At 40.4% G+C, this 19,301-nt stretch overlaps 1 protein-coding gene across 2 annotated transcripts; it reads left to right on the plus strand.

Moving 5' to 3' along the window:
• The first annotated feature begins 9,961 nt into the window (after positions 1-9,961).
• On the plus strand, positions 9,962-11,656 carry pou3f3a (POU class 3 homeobox 3a). Of its 2 annotated transcripts, none has more exons than XM_030786769.1 (2): positions 9,962-11,188; positions 11,552-11,656. In XM_030786769.1, the coding sequence occupies exons 1-2, from the start codon at positions 9,962-9,964 to the stop codon at positions 11,654-11,656; spliced, it is 1,332 nt and encodes a 443-aa protein (XP_030642629.1). The 2 variants fall into 2 exon arrangements, with proteins under 2 accessions (XP_030642629.1, XP_030642630.1); XM_030786770.1 differs by having other exon boundaries at positions 9,962-11,228; positions 11,552-11,598.
• Positions 11,657-19,301: the final 7,645 nt, after the last annotated feature.

A 19,301-nucleotide genomic window follows, 5' to 3' on the forward strand; every position in this document is an offset into this window, starting at 1 on the left:
GTGTGCGTGCCTCGTTGGTGCGGGGGCTAAAGCAGTCTTAGCACAGAGACAGTCTGTTTAACTCCACAGAGTGAGGAAGCCCTTGTGAGAAAGCGATAAGGAGCGGAGAGAGAGAGAATCTTAGAGTGAGACAGAGTGACAGAGGAGCTCTAAGGTAAAGAATAGGAGAAGAGAAAATGAGGATTTTGTAACTTAAGCTGTGATTGTGTTCAAGGATAACTTATGCAGGAGAGGCTGTTACTTTATTATTTGTACTTGCTTTTCTGTGCGTGTGCGTGCGTGCGTGTGTGTGTGTGTGCGTGTGTGTGTGCGTGTGTGTGTGTGTGTGTATCATGTTTGAAAGCATGAAGGTTTGAGAGCTGAGAGAGGGAGTGTTGGGGTGGTGGATGGCAGCAGTAATGCTTGGTGTGAGAACTGATGAGTTTCATTTCTCACCGGATGGATTCTTTTTCCTGTTCCTCTCTTCCACAGGTCTTGGCCAACTTCACCTTTAAGTACTGCTGTCTCAGGTCATTATTTGGATAACAGTCTGATGGGTTGTGGTTTTCCAAAAGAGTAACAAACAAACAAACAAAAATGATACTCCATAAAATAGCAGGTTTGAGAAGCATTTCTGTCACTGTGATGTTTATTTTTATTATTGGTTTTCTCATTGGTTGTTATATTTCTCATTGGTTGTTATTTTAACTATGAGATGCCTGACCGACAGTCCACCTCAAAGAGAAATGTTTGTCAATGACTTGGTTATGGTTTGCATGCCTTTATTTCATTTTTTTCTTCTTTTTGGTTGAAGTGTGCAGGCTATACAACAGGCCACATAAGATAGTAGAATTTATTTTTTTTTATCATTGGTTTGAGGGGGGCCTTTGTTCTCTCTCTCTCTCTCTCTCTCTCTCTCTCTCTCTCTCTCTCTCTCTCTCTCTCTCTCTCTCTCTCTCTCTCCTTCTCTCTCTTTCTGCCCAGATTGCCTTTGGCAGGATCTCCGCTGCAGGTCCAGTTTAAGGTAAATTGGAGTGTGCAGCAGCACCTGTGTTGAGTGTCTCTGGGGTAAACAGCTCTGCCTCCTGGCCACGCACAAACTGGCCTGGGAAGGATAATATTCACACCTCCTTTCACTTACATCACCACGCCACTGCATTATCATTCAGATGATACAGCTGTGCTGTTCTGTCTTTCCAAGGTAAATGACAGACTCAGAAAGGGTTGTTCTTATGTAATTATATTTCTTCACTTTCTCTGCCTTTGTATCTGTTTGTCAGTCTTCCTGCAAAATCAAAAACCAAAGCAAAATGATGTAGGATAAAGACAAAACACGAGTTAAACCAATTTCATTTACAGCACTTCTACATTCACCACTCTGTCTCTCACACCACACATGCCGTGTTAGAGATTCTCAGCGTTCCGTTTTCTAAACATGCAGATATTGTTTATGCATAAAGATTCATTTTGACCCATTTTCTCAACGGAAGACCTTAAAATTCTGAATCCTCGCGTCGGCGCTGTAACGGTACACGAAACTTGTTTCGAAATTATTCGGTATTGCTGAAGAGTCTTATGATACAAATGTCTGGGTGTACTGAAAGAGATGCTCTTGCATGCAGGGACTACAGAGACATTATCCACAGTGAGGCGTATTGATTGGAAAAACATTGAATTGAAACTCCAGACTGTATTTAAATCAGTGTGGCTCATTCATACACAGATCCTCCACGAGTTGCATTTGGGGTGGAACTCTCAGGACTAGTAGGTGTGGAATCCAAAGCCCGTTTGAAGCTGAAAGCTCGAATTCTCCATTTTTTGGACCCGATGCTGCTGTAGCAGTACAATGACCTCTATGTCTTCAGCGAAACAGTGACATCCTGCTAGTGAGGAATGACCCAACAGTGTTTTTATCATTAAGAGCGCAGCAGAAACAAGGGTGAAAAGAGCTTTCTTTATTTTTCATGGATGAATATATCAGTATATACTGAAAAAAAATTGCACCAGTTCTCACACACCGAAAGGATTATATTATAATTGTCACAACTCAGTTGAGCTTGTGGTCCTTGGGAGCTTGTGAGCATCCAAAAACAAACAAACAAACAAACAAACAAAAAGACACCTGAGGGTGCAATAGAAAGATAGCAGAGAATTCTGCTTGTTAGTATATGTCAATATTTCATTCATTCTGACACAGTTCAATATGCTCATAAACAGAACTCAATAACAGATGTAAAAAATTAGGGTTGTCAGTGAGTGAGGGAGAGAATGTGTGTGTGTGTGTGTGTGTGTGTGTGTGTGTGTGTGTGTGTGTGTGTGTACGTACGTGCATGCATGTGTGTGTGTGCTCGTGTACTTGTGTGCGTGTATGTGTGTGTATATGTGTGTGTGCGTATGTGTGCATGTGTCCATGCCTGTGTCTGTGTCTGTGTCTGTGTGTGTGTGAGGAGATGTGTGTGGTATCTTTATCTCAGGATTAAAAGAGTGATCTGTCTTTCCCTCTCTCTTTCTCTGTGTGTGAGAAAGAGAGAGAAGATGAGAATCATCATCTGGCTGTGACTGGCATAATTGGCTCTTTTCTTCCCTGCCGCTACTTAGTGCTGATAGCCCAATTTAACCGCCACATGCTAAAGACACTTTCAGAGTGTAATCAGAATTAAAGAGAATGGGTTTTACTCACTTTAAAGGCCTTTTGAGATAGTCTCTGTGGACTGAAAATGCTGATGGGCTCTTTGGTTGTCAGAAAAGCTGGGGCCACATACAGCTACAAGGGCGCATAGCAGTGATAACAGTACTGTGGCGAGTCCTTAGGTTTGGGTCTGAGGAGAGTCATTCACTGCTCTGGAAATAATCTTTCCCCTCATAGTCAACGCCAAAATGTGACTTGCCCTTTACAGCAAAAAAGAAAAAAAAAGAAAGAAAAAAAAACAGTTTGGAATGGTTTGTGAATTACGAAAACGTGGAAAACTGTGCAAGAATATTGTTATTATTAATAATAATAACAATGAAGAAATGCAACTTGTTTTGTTTCGATTTCAAAACAGTGGAAAGGTGGACTGGCTAGAGTTCATACCTTAAAAAATTCTGCATTCTGACATACATTCTCTTTCACAGCTGATTGGCATTCATCTGCAGTCGAAATGAAAAGAAGCTTTGCAATAATCTCTCATTTCCAGTACTTCCTTCTAGGCTGGTCTGTCTTTCTGTCTGCTGTCTTTCTTTTTTACTTAGCTCTCTCTCTCTCTCTCTCTCACTCACTCTCTCTCCCTCTCTCTTTCCCTCTCTACCTCTCTCCCTCTCTCTCTCTCTCTCTCTCCCTCTCTCTCTCTCTCTCTCTCTCTCACTCTAATATGCACAGAGGTTGGAGTTTTCTCGCTGCGGGCTATTTCCTTTGCTAGGCTGAATAAAATGCAAATGCTGCAGATGAGAATAAAAGGAGTAGAGGACCATTCTGTGTTTTTGTTCCTGCTGGTATGAGCCATTTGGACAAAAAAAAAATATAACTCTTTACTTTAAGAACCCAGCATAAGGACACCTTTTCGAAACACATTATTGTCCATAAATTCTCATAATTACCTCAACAGGTATCATTAATATATGCATATCTACATGCCAGTCAATAGTTTTTTATATATATATATATATATACAATAAAAATGATTTTGGTTTAGCTCTATGTCTTGCAACACACGCATTAGCGTGTTTATGCAATGTGCTGCATTACACACACAAACACCCATTAAAATATTGTGACTTGTTCCATAGAGTACCTCTGTTTATTTTTAAGACGTTGAAGATGAAGGGTGACGGGGGTGGATGACAAAAGGAACGAAGGTCTCGAATCTTTTGTTCTTCACTTCCATCTTGTCAAAAGGGCCGGCGCGTTCACCTACGACTGAAAAAGAGATTTGAACAATGGTGCAGTAGTTTACTGTTCCAAACATTGAAGAATATATGTGAATGCTACTTTACTTTTCCATTAATGTAAATCAGGCTATCAAGACCTACATTTGGTTACGAGACTGCAAGACAGTAATTGCCACAGACCTGAGGATCACGGTTGCTTCTTAAACAGATCATCATGTCATTGTTTTGCTGAATCATGAGTTGTTAAACGTAAAGCTTTTTTTTTTTTAAGGATGACTCTGATTGGTGGAAAGATAGATCTCTGATCAAAGGAGAAGTAATCCAGACAATGTTTTTTCTGGCATTAATCACTTACGCCGTAAACTGGACAAAACACAAATCAAATGTGTTCCAGTTAAAAACTTCGGTTTGCAATCACCCATGGGTAAAGTTGTTGTCTTTAGAGAAGCATTTAAACCAAGAGACACAGGCTACAGTAGCATTACAGAGATGTTCACCTTTTATTTTGAAAGGCCAACCTGGGGTCACACTTAGGTATTTGCCACAAATATAAATACGCTTGCAATCGTACACTTTAAATAATTTGCCAGTCAAATATTTGTCACATATTCTCAGGATCAGTAAACTATCTAAAATATTCAGCCCCTCCGACAGTACCTAATGATAAGCTGTTTGTGACTTTGACATTGAGTAAAACTTGTATAAGAGAAGATAAATGCATGAAGCACTGCACACAGTATGTGTCAGGACCTTTTCAGTCAGCTGAAACCTCCACCTGAAAAAGTTAAACATTTCTCGTCCTTTATTCATTATGAATATAAACTGCCACATCATTTTGTGGAAAATCGCACTGTCATTTGTTTTTTAAGGTCTTGAACTGGAAGAATATTTTGTTTTGTTTGACTTCTTCGTGAACAGATGTCTGCTAATGTATATCACAGTTTTCCAGCCAAATAATAGTTTTGTTTTGTTAGGGTTTTTTTTTTCCTAATTGGAAAACACGTTCAGACATACTTTTAGGAGCCACATTGTCAATGTTTGTAAAATCAGTGACTGGCTATTTCATTTCGTTCTCTGATACATGGTATGTATTAAAACCGTATTTTTAAAATGTTCCAGTTTCCATTCGTGTGTATGTGGATTTCATTTAGATTTGTTGCAGTTTTTTGTCGATTCTTGTGGGTGGTCACAGGGAATGGGAGAACAATGTTCGCCTTTGGTGTTAGGGGGGAAATATTTCATCTGCAAACGCACGGCCCCTGACAAACACCATGTTCGACGGTGAACACGCTGTACCAACACAGCAGACGACAAACTTAATTAAGTTGCCTCATACCCGCAAATAGTCATGTGGAGTAACTTAAGTGGAATGCTGTCTTTTACATCGCATATTTGAACGGTTTTATTAATATTATTATTATTATTATTATCACTAGCATACTGACAAGAAATAGTGACGTAGCATATTATAAGGATTTAGGTCATCCTGTTCATCATTGCGCAACAGTCGTGCCACTTGATTGTCTAGGCTGACTATTCGAAACCATAAAGAATTAAACTAACGACTGATGCAGGACGACTTCGGAGTTTCACTGTTTATTCAACCAATTTGATCACATCCAATGTTGGATTGTTCGGATTTGAACTCGAGCTTTTGCTCAAATATAACCTCATTGCGGTGCAATCCTGTACCACTGACCAAGTACTTAAACCTGTTTACTAACAGTATCTGTTGGCATCTCTAATTTATTAAACCCAATAACATTCAGTTGTGCTTTTTTAAATCCTTGGTGTGCAGTTCCTTTCAATCACCCTCTCGAAACTGATCAAATTGAGATCTATAGCCGAGTTAATATTCTATAGCCTATGTTTCTATGCCAAGGAGTCAGTTATTTGCATGCACGGCTTTTCTGATTTGCTTTCCCAACATGGTGACCACTTGAACAAAATGAGTTACAGCGTACAGAATTGTGATCAAATGCGTACACTAGAAATTGAATTGAATATTAAGTGCGGATACATTTTAGCCGCAACTGGTTTGATTAATTTTATTTTACATTAGAGGAGCTTGATCTAGCCGACAGACTTAGTCTTTGTGATTGTCCGTTTATATGTGCACAGTAACCAGAGCTATAGAAGAAATAAACCGAACATTAGAGCGTGTAAGATCTTTCAAATAGCCTAATCAGTTGGCCACAAAGCATTTAGCCCAAAAACTATCAATCTACCAAAAGGTAGCGTAATTATAGCGTAATGTGAGATGTGACTTTGAATGGTGTGGTAAAGTGAAGCCCTCCCTCTCTCCTAGGGTGGACATAGTTGGTGGACACAAGCCTATTATCAAGCGTGACAATTAGTTTCGTTTACTTCATCAATCACTTAGCCTAGTGGCCTGGTTCGTTTTCTGCGTTCTTTATTTGAGAATACATATTCTTATTGTAATAATATCACAATAAAAAGACATATTGCCTAGATAGTAGATCAGTAGATTGATTCTCCTCAGTATATGATAGGGGTACAGTGTACTCATAACAACCTCTCTATCTCTGCACAACTAAATGTCAACACGGTCGTCTTTCGACATAATTTTCTTTCACAGGCTATCAAAGTTTGGTATCCACACTCATAAAGTTACGCACTGGGTCTACCATAGAAATGTCTTAATTTAACGGGTGTTTCTCCAAGTTCTAAGTGATATCCAATCCAGCGGACACTCACATCTCAACTTATGGTCTACAAATTAAGGCCTGAATGACTAGACCCCCTTTATTTAAATCACCATGGCAACCGGGCTTGGGGATTCATGAATGCCACGCTTTCAATGCTCCAAGTCCTCGTGGGTGTGCTTGCTTGTGTAGCATCTGCATCCGAGAGTTCATTGAGAGTTAACCCGTAAGAAAAGTGGCTGAACTTCATTCTTTAGAGGCCAACAATATCTATCCTACTTCATCAAATAGGCTAATAGAAATAAAACATATCTTGCTGTAAGCGTTATGTACAATTGCTGCCTATATTATTTCCTGAAAACGGTATCCAAAGCTACCAAGTCAAAATACTCATATGTGTTTCAGATAGCATCCACTCTGAGTATATGTCTCAGTTTAAAACAGCATATTTGGAGCCAAGTACTCTTGTCCAAATAAAGCCTGTGGAAGTACCCATATAATTTAGATTTGCTGTGCGACATTAATTCATTGTTAAACTAATAAAACGTGACATGTCTACTTAGCTGTAAAGTCTATGGGGTCCTCCAGTTTCTTGGACAACCCGAAGTTGTACGAGATCAAAAGCATCTATAAGAACGGATTGTGACAACGTATTGTTGTCCTGACTGAATTAGCCTGACTGCTGTGGTCGACATATAGTACACAACTGTGCTGCCTGATCATCAGCCTATATAAACCCGAGGCAAAATCGTCACATGCGCGCGCGCGCACACACACATACAGACGCACAGACACAGATACACACACACACAGACACACACACACGGTTGCGCGTTTTTGTGAATGCACAGCATATGTTACGATGATCTCTAAACTCAGCAATCTCCACACCCTACCGTTGAAAAGAATCCGAGCTTTCATCCCGATGGTTACTGTTACAGTCGCAGATCATTCTCGCGTGCTCTCCCTCTCTCTCTCTCTTTCCTCCAACTCAACTGAGTCCGGGTCTCCTCCGCTCTGCTATTATTTTCACTTAAACATATGAAAATTTATGCAAATCAAAATCAGTCCTAACTACACGTCGCGTCTTGTTATTCGAGATTTTTCTCTTTCTGCCATACAGAACATGTTCCGTAAAGACAACTGGGCGTCTTATAAAGGGAGTAAATAATATTGCCCCACAAATGGACTTAAAGACATCAATGCATCACTTAGATGGATTGATCATTAAAAGCATGAGTTTTTTCTCTTCTTTTAAACCAACGTTGACAATTTGAGGCTCAGACTATTTCCTTCAAATAAACGTTAGGTTGACGCAGGAGACGCCTTTGAAAGTGCGCAATGTGAAATCCATTGCGGTAATTTGCGTTAAATCCACAAATCGTGTGTGATTAGGGAAAGCCCTATGGCGAGGCCCCCGTCTATCCAGGGCAATGTAAACATCTCTGCGGGACTCTCTTGGACTCTTGAGCCGAACACAAAACAAAATATGCAGAGAATGGAAATATGTAATTCTGGCACCCGTGACTGAAAAGGTTGCACCTGGTTGTATGTACATTTTATAATTATATCAACTCCGTGTTTGTCCTTATGTTAAAGAGGTAGGGAGGCCATCAGTGCTTAGTTTAAAAATTTAAAAAAAAATGAATAAAGCCAAAGAAAATCTCTTTGCTGACTCATAATTTAATCTCATATTTTAAACTCTGTTTTAGATAAAATGTACCTTCGTATAACATTTCTTTAGGAGAAGACCAAGCTCCACTTTAACTAAAGCTAAACTCCACTTTAATAGGCTACAGTGTACAAAATACAAAACACAGAACAAGTCTACAGTGCATTTGGCTAAATTAATTAATTTCAAATATGTAATATGTATTGCTGTGTCGCTGTTATATCTTAGTGTCGCAGCTGTGAACCAGAAAAAACACAATGGCATACAAAATTGAATCGAGTCCTCTTTGTTACTCTTTAAATCATAGAACTCGCGCAATGTATGTTACTCAGTCAGCGCGGTCATCTCTATGCAAATACTCGAATAATCGAAGTAAGCTTTACTTTAAGACCCGGTGGAAGTAAAGTCTTGTGTTTTTAAATCTCCAGCGTTGAAAACTCGCCCAGATCGCACCACATTATACATATAACCGAGGGAGCAGCTGTCTTCACTATTATGGTGAAACTTCAGAGCCCGCTTATTCAATAAAAAAAATCGAATGATAGGTGAGTAATGTCAGTGAGACACAGCATGCAAATATGATATTAATAATTTGACCATGTTATTGATTACTAAAAATATAGACTTTAAACGCCGTTTACAACATTTGGCGGGATTTGAACGCGGTGAGAGCTTTAGATAAGATCGGGTTTAATAATTTCCCCACGAGACAGGCTCTGTGTTCTTAACTTCAACTCGTGTTCTGTAACCATGCCAGTCATACCCAGTCATTTGGATATGCAGTACCCTGGTAATCCATGTCAAGGACCTGTCGTTCTGCTAATGTTTGAATTTATCTTGTTCGACTTTTAAGTTAGATATGTTATATTTGCTCTCTGAATTGCCGAATTGCGTTTATGATATATAAACTGTGCCAAAGCAAATTATGTGTAAAAGCGAAGCCTTTGCGCAATGTCCGGAGCCACGCTTTTGAGACCTGTCAGTCTCTCCGCGGGAGCTCCAATGAGCATCAGTCTTGCACCACACTTCTGCGTCGTAATTGGGTGAGAGATGTGGATGGTTTGCGCACGCCCGACTGAACGTAAACATTCGTGTATTCTGGAGCTCAGAGGCAGGAACGGATAAAACTGACAGAGATAGAGAAAGAGGGAGAGGGAGGGAGAGAATGCGAGAACGACTAAGAGGAATCTCCTGAACAACACATTCATAATCAGAGTTGTTTTTATCTCAACATTATGGAATTTTAAGACTTTGAGACGGAGAATCAGCCGGTGAAGAAGAACACATTTGAATCTTCAAAGCACCGGAAAATTAACAAAGGAAAAAGAATGCTGTCCTGATATGCGTCTTCTCAGTAAAAATACCAGACGCTGCTTCACTTTTATGGGAGACTAGCGAAATCAACTCCGAGGTTAAAAAGTTTTGAGGACGCAAGACCTTCCTTTTGTATGCCAGTTTGACTCATTTTCTAATTGTGAAATATCCAGTTTGGACTGGATATTTTTTAAACATCGCTTTTGTGGAACGTGGATTACCCTTTAATAAGTCTACAAAAGTTTTGTTTCCTTCAGCATATACATGTAACTTGTTAATGGTGGATACGATGGATATTCTACTTTTCTCTGTTCTGCTCTGAGTACTTGGTGGAACAAAACCAAAATACCAAGCATACTTTTCCAGTTTGAATTATTCATGATATAGAACTTGCCTTCGAGGGAAAAAGTTCCGACAATACGGGGAGGGAAAGCAACCAGCCTTTTCCAAAGTGGTTAAGGGGATGGCCACTGCGACTTCCAATCCCTATCTGCCCAGCAATAGTATCATTTCATCAGGTTCGATCGTGCACTCGGACTCTGGAGGTGGTGGTATGCAGCCCAGTAGTGCTGCCGTTACTTCGGTGTCAGGCGGATACAGGGGAGACCCCACGGCCAAGATGGTGCAGAGCGACTTCATGCAGGGAGGCATGGCGACTAGTAATGGGGGGCACATGCTAAGCCATGCCCACCAGTGGGTTACATCGCTGCCTCACGCTGCTGCAGCCGCAGCAGCTGCAGCAGCCGCAGCGGCGGCAGAGGCTGGATCCCCTTGGTCGTCAAGCCCTGTTGGAATGGCAAGCAGCCCGCAGCAACAGGACGTCAAAAGCAGCTCGAACAGAGAGGACCTACACGCAGGTACAGCACTACACCATCGGCCTCCACATCTAGGAGCTCATCAAACCCACCAAGGGGCGTGGGGAGGCACCACTGCCGCACACATCCCGACCATTACCGGAGGACAGCAGCAATCTCAGCAGTCACTTATTTATTCTCAACCGGGTGGGTTTACCGTTAATGGGATGTTGAACTCCACTGGGAGTTTGGTTCACCCAGGTTTAGTGAGAGGAGACACCCCAGAGATGGACCATGGAAGTCACCATCATCACCATCATCACCAACATCCTCACCACCATCACCAGCAGCACCACGGCGGTATCAACAGTCACGACTCGCATTCGGACGAGGACACGCCGACTTCCGACGATCTAGAGCAATTTGCCAAACAATTTAAACAACGTCGTATCAAACTCGGTTTCACCCAAGCTGATGTGGGTTTGGCTTTGGGGACTTTGTATGGAAACGTCTTCTCCCAGACCACGATCTGTAGGTTTGAGGCACTCCAACTGAGCTTCAAAAATATGTGTAAGCTAAAGCCACTTCTGAACAAGTGGTTAGAGGAGGCCGACTCGACCACAGGCAGTCCTACCAGTATTGACAAAATAGCAGCTCAAGGCAGGAAGCGAAAGAAGCGTACCTCCATCGAAGTTAGTGTGAAAGGGGCCCTGGAGAGTCACTTTCTGAAATGCCCCAAACCTTCAGCTCAGGAGATTTCTACTCTCGCAGACAACCTGCAGCTGGAAAAAGAAGTTGTTCGAGTCTGGTTCTGCAACCGAAGACAGAAAGAGAAAAGAATGACACCGCCTGGCGTCGCACAGACACCAGAGGACGTCTATTCTCAGGTCGGCAACGTGAGTGCAGACACACCGCCTCCGTCCATGGACTGCAAACGTATGTTCACTGAGACGTAGAGCAACACAATATTACAATATTTTATATACTGGTATTTTAATTGGAAGTTTTGTATCACCGAAATATCACACAACTGCATTTCAGTCCTTTGACGACCGCTTAACATGAAAACAGATTTGATTTTCTTTCTTTCTGTCTTTCTTTCTTTCTTTCTTTCTTTCTTTCTTTCTTTCTTTCTTTCTTTCTTTTTCAAGAGAAACACAGCAACTTATCCAAAACCCTCATCTAAGAACCAGCTCGTTAACCTGCCTCCTAGCTTCCAGTGTCCCTAATTTAAAATTACTCTTTGCTCTGTCTTTCAGGAGAGTTTTGTGGTAGATTACTTAAAAGATGCAAGTTTGAAAGATGAGTCCAACGACCAGACGGTGACTACGAGCTCATTTCGTCAGGTAATTCTGGCGCATTGACACCATCAAAACAAATCAAAAGCAAAACCAGGATTCATTTAGTCGGATAAAATTAAAGAAATCATTTCAGTCTTAAATACATGGACAATGACCAATATTTACAAAACGTCATAACGAAAAGAAGTGGACATCAGGACTTACAAATATTTTTCGCAGAGGATTTATTGCGTATATTAAAAAAAAAAAGAAAAAAAGAAAAAAAAAGTCATTTGGCTCGTCGTCTGATCTGTTGGCTACTTCTCTCCAAGAAGGCCGTATTTCCTCAAAACCTACACTTTTTTTCTATTTCTTTGCATCTCTCTCGGATCCCACTTCTGTGAAAGACTTTTTTGTAAAGGAGAAAGTAAAGATGAGAGATTAGTAATTGAACAATTTACTCTGAATCTGCACTTATTTTGTAATTTCCTCCTTTGTTAAAAACGGTTTGACTGAACAACTGTGGATTTGCCCTGTTCAACTGCTATTTACATGCAGTACATTTTGGTGGGTTTTGATAATTAATATATGTAAATCTGGCAATATGGATTCGCAATCTTGATTTGAATGACTTGCTTTATATTTTTTCATTGAAATTTCTCCTCTTACTTATGTCCGGTTTGACTGAACTGTGGCGAGCTGTGATTAATCTTCTCCTTGAAGTAGCGTTATATGTACATTATTTTCGCTCCTGTCCGTTATCCTTCTTTTGTTATTGTTTTTTGTACTGTTATAACTATTATAATTGTTATTATATATATATATAAAAAAATTGAGCTCACATTGACAAAGCTGATACAGACTGCTTTAAAAGGTTTTTATTTTTTTTGTGGCTGTAATTTAAGTTCAGTATTGATTCAGTGAGAGATGATTGACAACAATAAATTTGTTACATCTGAAATAATGTAAATGTGTTTTGAATCACGGACGCTATTTTAATAATAATTACAGACATGCCGAAGTAACTACCTTTTAATATTAGATCTGTGTTCAAATGGGAGGGGGGGGGGGGCACATTCGTAGAATAAGTAGTTCACGGAAAACCTTCAATTATTTTACTGGTCTATTTCTGTTCCGGGGGTATTTTCCAAATGCTTTGATGCTAGGTTCCTTATTGCATCTTTAACATTCAAAACATTTAAAATGGTACATAAGTTAAACAGTGCATACTATCATTACCATTTTAGTTTGTACGTTTATTGAAAAAGTTATTTTTAAAATAGACAGTATGCAACGAATTGTTTTAATAATAATAATAATAATAATAATAATAATAATAATAATAATACACAGGTTTTTTAATATTTTCGAAAAAACTGAATACTATCCAAATAACGGGCCATCTGAGCTGGACCGCTGTGTTTCAGGGCGGGAGTGGCATTAAACAGCAGCATACACTGTTACTTATTCTTTGGATGAATAAAGGTTTTATTAGTTGACAGCGTTTTAGACTGACAATGCTTTAAGTAATTAGTTAACACCCTCCACACACATCTGACATGGGTGTGTTTTTCACTCGCAACCAGTATCTCCAATCTAACTTCGTAAATAACCATTAGGAACGAAAAACTTGCTATCCTTATGCAATAGCATGTAAAGTTATTTGGTGACACTTCTCGCAGTTATTTGCTTATTTATTTATTGTATTTTAAGACTGTATCTGAATCAAGACTGTATTTTGATTTTGCTGTATATGTCAAATTGCAAAAAGGCGATATGCCTTATTTCATCATCATCATCATCAACATCATCATCATCATCATCATCATCACTGAACTGGATTCAGTGTATTTATTGATCTAGCAGGAACTACTTTTAGCGCAAAGCATCCTCGCAGTATAAACATGCACACGTCTGGAACGCTAAGGTGACGTCATTTGGAGGCCATTGCGACCGTGTTGTAGAGCAGGACTGAATTTGTATGCATGGAAATTCATATGCTTGCCACGTAGCTCGCAGAGTGCAAGGGGGCCGAGATCCCTCTATCAGATTGTAATGTAAAAGCATGTGAAATGGAGCGCCTCGCTGTATTGCTTTTAATACAAACCAACTTATTTTTTGCGTAAGTAGTTAAGCACAATTCTGGAATCTGCATTTATCTTGGAAAAAGGTTGCTTTTGTTTTGTCTGTATTCAGTTATGTTGTGTGGACAAAAACTAGTTGTGCAGCAGCCTACTTTAACCAAGGCACCAATGCTTAAAATTTGTTACTGGTGAGACTGGACTAGTTGGCTTTTCTCTCAAGAACTTTTGCGTCCTGGTGGCTGTTCAGCACGGTTCCTCTCTCGCAGATTTAAATTTCGCGGATGATTTACCATACACTGGTTGCCTGGCAACGGAATTCAATCTCTGCTTAAAGAATATGCACACCCATTCTTCACGCAGAATTTTCATTAATAAAAACGCCAGTCAGACATTCAAGGTGAACTGAGATCGAGTCCCCGAGGTTTAATGTGACACTGTTAAACTGCACTTTTGCGGCTTCTGTTTTAAATATGAACTGCTGGCTGCACTGTTTTGTTTGCAGTTTAAATTTACTGTGATCTTGGATATTATAGGCTATAAGTTCATATTATTATTATTATTATTATTATTATCGTTGTTGTTGTTGTTGTTGTTGTTGATGGTGGTGGTGATGATGTTTCTCAGATTTCCTCCTTTGGTTTGAATAATTATTCTTCAATTGTACAGAAAGCTTTTTCACCCTTCAAAAAACCAGGGTTAAAATGGGAGTCAAAACTAGGTAATACTATTACAGTAGCGTAGTCTATACAAATGACCCAACAGTTCCAGAGACGAATGGAAACAAAAGGTACTATGGTGGTACTGGATTGTAAACAAAAGTGAGCAGTAGAGAAATATGAACTTCGAAATTCGTATTGCCTACAGAAATCTAGAATTAGGCGACACAAGGCCTACAGTGTGCACAAAGGCCTAGAACTGTCGTTCATTTGTTAGTTTTATTCAAAAACTAGCCAAACATATACTAAAATGCTTTTTTGAAATTAAAAAAATATAGCACATGCTCTTAACTTTTTTTTTTTTTTTTAATAAAGAAAATTTCCTTTTTTGACATTTCTAGTTGGACCGTATTGCAAGCTTTTAATTTGTGGAGCTGTTCGACTTCGAACTGTGAATTACGATTCTATTTTTTGAGTTATAGCATAGTTAGGTGCTTTTGTGAACGATTACCTTGTTTCTTTAAGTTTCTTTAAAGTGTATTACGAAATTATTATGGGGCAATCTTGACGGTTAACCCAGTTCAACGAAGGATTCATTACTTTCACTAATTTATAGCGCCATCTTTCGACAGTAGACGTCCTCGTTATTACTGTGGAATAATTAATCAGTGGGCCGTCGTGAATTAGCCACCATAATAAGCGGTTTGATAGCAATGAAGTAACGTCAGATTAATTGTTCGCGCGCGTAAATGAATGCTATAATATAATAGCTAATTTGAAAGTTTCAATGTCAAAACACAGTGAGCTAATCTACCTGAACTACACGTGTAAATTTCTTATCAACAAGTTACAAAATGCTCTCAAAATGTACATCAAGTTTATCTGGTTCAGGTGTATTTGCCAACTCTGCTAAACTGTCTGAGTTCAGTTAAAAGCAGAGGTACTGCTCCCCTGCGTTTTCTCCCTCTTCTTTTGTAACTGATCTCAGGTCTTTGCAAGAATGCATTATTAACCTTTACCCTTGAGCAAAATATGCGATCTCTGATGTGAAACATGAAATTTCGCCGTCATGTACGTTCATCCAGACTTTGCATCATCCTGTGGGGAAGCAGTGTGGGTCTAGCCGGGACTTTGAAATGGGCCCAGGTTCTTGGGGGTCAGGGGCCTCTTCTGCTCCACACCTGCTGGAGGTCTATGGCACTGTGCCACGGGGGGGGGGGGGGGGGGGGGGGGGGGGGGGGGGGGTCAGCAGTCCCAGCAGGCACTTCACCTTTGTAGCAGTTGCCAAGGTGACATCATGTCAGAGTGGGGTTTAGGGCACTGGAAACCAATGCATCATTGCTTCTGACCAGACCATTGAACAGTGCATGTTAATGCTTGGCAACAACACACGCACAGATAGTGGTGATATGGAAAGTATGCAATCTGAAGCATCTTCATAAATCACTCACTTACATTTCACTCACTTACAATTCACTCACTAACTCACTCACTAACTCACCCACTCACTCACTCACTCAATCACTCACTCACTTGCTCACTGACTCGCTCACTTGCTCACTCACTCACTCACTCACTCAATCACTCACTCACTTGCTCACTCACTCACTCACTCACTCACTCACTCACCCTCGCTCACTCGCTCACTCACTCACTCAGCCTCAGGCTATCAGAGCAGTTACATATGCATGCTCACAGACTTGGGTAAGGTGCACAGAAAACAGGACGACAGGACGACCCCGGTTGATGCCACGGACTTGGCTTACAAGCTTCTTTTTTTTTTGTTTTTAAGAAAATGCAACTGGACACAAAGCCCTGCAAAAGGAAAAGGAGATGAGAAAGTGGAGAGCAAGGCAAACAGAGGGCTAAAGAGCGCAGTAGATGAGGTGAGAGGGGAATGGAAGCAGGAGGTGAAAGGTAAAGCACTGGCAGTAACTATCACATTAACTGGCAGATTTGAAACAGGGAGGAAATAGGCTATGGGCTGTGTGGTTTAATAGATTACCTACAATTGGACACAGGTATTTGGAGTTAGCCATTATACCCCCAGGGTCCACACAGAATCTCTCCATTCTGTATTAGAATGACTCTGTTGCAGATGGAAGCTGTACTGCCAAGGCCCTTTCCAGCCAATCACAGACATTAAATAAGAACACTTCAAAATCCCAGGACTCTCTCAGTGGTTTCAACATCACTGGTTACACAGAAATCCAAACCCCTGTGCTTCCGTCGTCATGAAAGTATTTTTACACACACACACACACACACACACACACACACACACACACACGGAGAGGACGTTACTGCAGCATCACACACACACACACACACACACACACACACACACTCTCACACACACTCTCACACACACACACACACACACACACACACACACACGGAGAGGACGTTACTGCAGCATCACACACACACACACACACACACACACACACTCAAAAACCTATATTCCAATTGATTATGTTAAGGCCAGAACTTTGCTCAAGTTGAGGTTGAAACATTGAAATGTTTTGGGTTGTGTTAAGGCCTCCAAAGCACCAATCACCTTTCCTGAAGGATGCATGCCTCCCCTAAGCTGTAAGAGCCTCAATCTCTTTCAGACAGACTGGGACAAATAGAAAGCAATCCCACTGGGTTTGATTGTGACTCCCCTGATAGCTTAACAGTGTACAGATGTCTGATGAAACAGGAAATGATAGATAAATCCCCCTTTTTCATGTCATCATCAACGTTGTCCACAGTGGGATGAATGTAGAGGGTTCAACCTTTATGGGTTTGAGAATGCTAGCGCAAATGGTTCAAATAGGCACTAGAACACTGATCCAGGATCTGTTTTCTGATGGTACGTCACAACTCTGATGGAACGAAGGAACCTAATTCATGCTTCCGGGACAGCTTTCTCCCGGAGTACGTTGTTACCGCAATCAGAAAACAGCATAGCGGCAGGGCAATAAAACCCATGTGCAGCAAGATCCTTCATGCATGTATTCACTGTACTTATCTACATTTTGAGGGCGGGGGGGGTGGGGGGTGGCATACAGGAATTCCTGTTGTTCAAGCTTTTAGAAACATACTACATACAACAGAGCTGAGAGTTTTCGGGCTGAAATAAAAGTAGTTAATTGGTGCAATACACCAAGGACATAATTATCTCTTTGAATAACTGGCGGTGGTTTAATTGCTCATAATTGTTCTCCAAACCTTGTTCAGAAGTGATGAACACTAGACGGTTATTATGCATCAGCTGTTAATCCCGTTTTTCTGAGTTAGTCATTAGGGTTTGTGTATCAAAGCGAAGTGATAAGGACCAGAGAGTGGAAAGAAATAATGCTTTGCATACATGCACACAAACACGGACTCTTTGTCTCACACAAGCCCTCAAAATCGAGTACTCTTTTTTAAAACTTAGACGTGTTTTCTATGTGTGTATTCTGTTTGTGTGGGGTTTTGCAGGCCTCCTCTCATATACATGCAAGCATAGTTACATTTAGACACACTCACACACACACACACACACACACACACAGGCAGAGAGAGAGAGAGAGAGAGAGATGGTGTATTAATAGAAGGCAGGTCAGCTCTATGCTCTGGTTGGTGTTAATTATTGCCACATTGCAGTATCAGCCTCAGTCCTACACAGGAAACAAACACTGATTAACGTGATTGGGCCTCCTGAGAACTGTGATTCTGCAGAAATGTGTTGACAACAGAATCATTCCTACTGCCTGTACCTCCACTGTCTTTCCCCTTTCCCTTCAAGGGAGATCAGTATCAAATATCCACTCTGAGCAAACTGGGATATATTCACACTGAGGAAAATCTATTAAGAATACATGTAATTTAATTTAGTTTAGTTTATTGTTTTGTGTGTGTGTGTGTGTGTGTGTGTGTGTGTGTGTGTGTGTGTGTGTAATATATCAAATGCCAATATTCGCTTCGGTTTTATTGCTTTTTAAGGGACTGTCTTCTGCTATTTTGTGTCAGGTGGGAGCTTGTATGTTTATGTCCATGTGAAATAATTGTAATAGTTTGGAATTGAGTCCATATGTTTACACAAGGGATTATAAACTCACCCTAATCTGGTTTCAAAGGGAGATTTAGATCACATTTTAAAAGGCAGGAACTGATGAGTATTCCAAGCCTGTTCATACAGTTGGTAATCATGTTATGGATTCTGACCCGCGTGGAGTAGGTTGGCGAGTCTGTCGTTTACTATGTAAACACAAGTCGGGAGAAACAGGAAGTCTCCTTTGCTCTTTCTTGTCTAATTTCCCAGGTTTAGGTTTCATCTGTCACTTTACAGCGAAGTTTCAGCCCTTTGCGTGAGTGGGTGTGTCTAATGGTATCCATCTTTCTAACATCAGAAAATGTTTTTTTTTTCTTTTCTTTTCTTTTCTTTTCTTTTCTTGCTTTGTCTTGCTGGTTTGGCAATCCACAAACACGCAGAAACAAAATAAAGTCAGATTTGAATTCACCAAGTTCTTGGTTTACACTTTTTTCGGTGCTTGAGTGACTGCTTTTTCACCATTTGTCAATATTTTTCACGGCATTCTGTGTGAAGCTATCTAACCCCACCTAATACAGAAATGTCACGCTGGCGTACACCTTTTCGTTCAACACTATACTTTACAGATTTACACTGCCCTCTCCTGGCACTGGATGGAATGACAACTTCATATCCTGACGGCCGATTCATATTGTTGTAATCAAGGATATTTTTTCTTGAAGATTGCGCAGAAGACATCACAGAGGGGTCACCGAAGACGAGTATAAAATGTAAAAAAAAATGCATTAAGGTTTTTCAAACCGAACGGCACATTATCTTTAAGCAGACGTGAACAAGAGCTAAGTATGTGATGCGTTACAAAATGCCCTTGTAACACACTCTATATGTGATTTAATAACTCTGGTGTCCCCACTCAAACATTTAACTCTGAAATCACAGCAGTTCAACTCCTGGATACTCTATGTCTT

This window comes from Chanos chanos, chromosome 10, assembly GCF_902362185.1.
Source record: "Chanos chanos chromosome 10, fChaCha1.1, whole genome shotgun sequence".
Classification (NCBI taxonomy): Eukaryota; Metazoa; Chordata; class Actinopteri; order Gonorynchiformes; family Chanidae; genus Chanos; species Chanos chanos.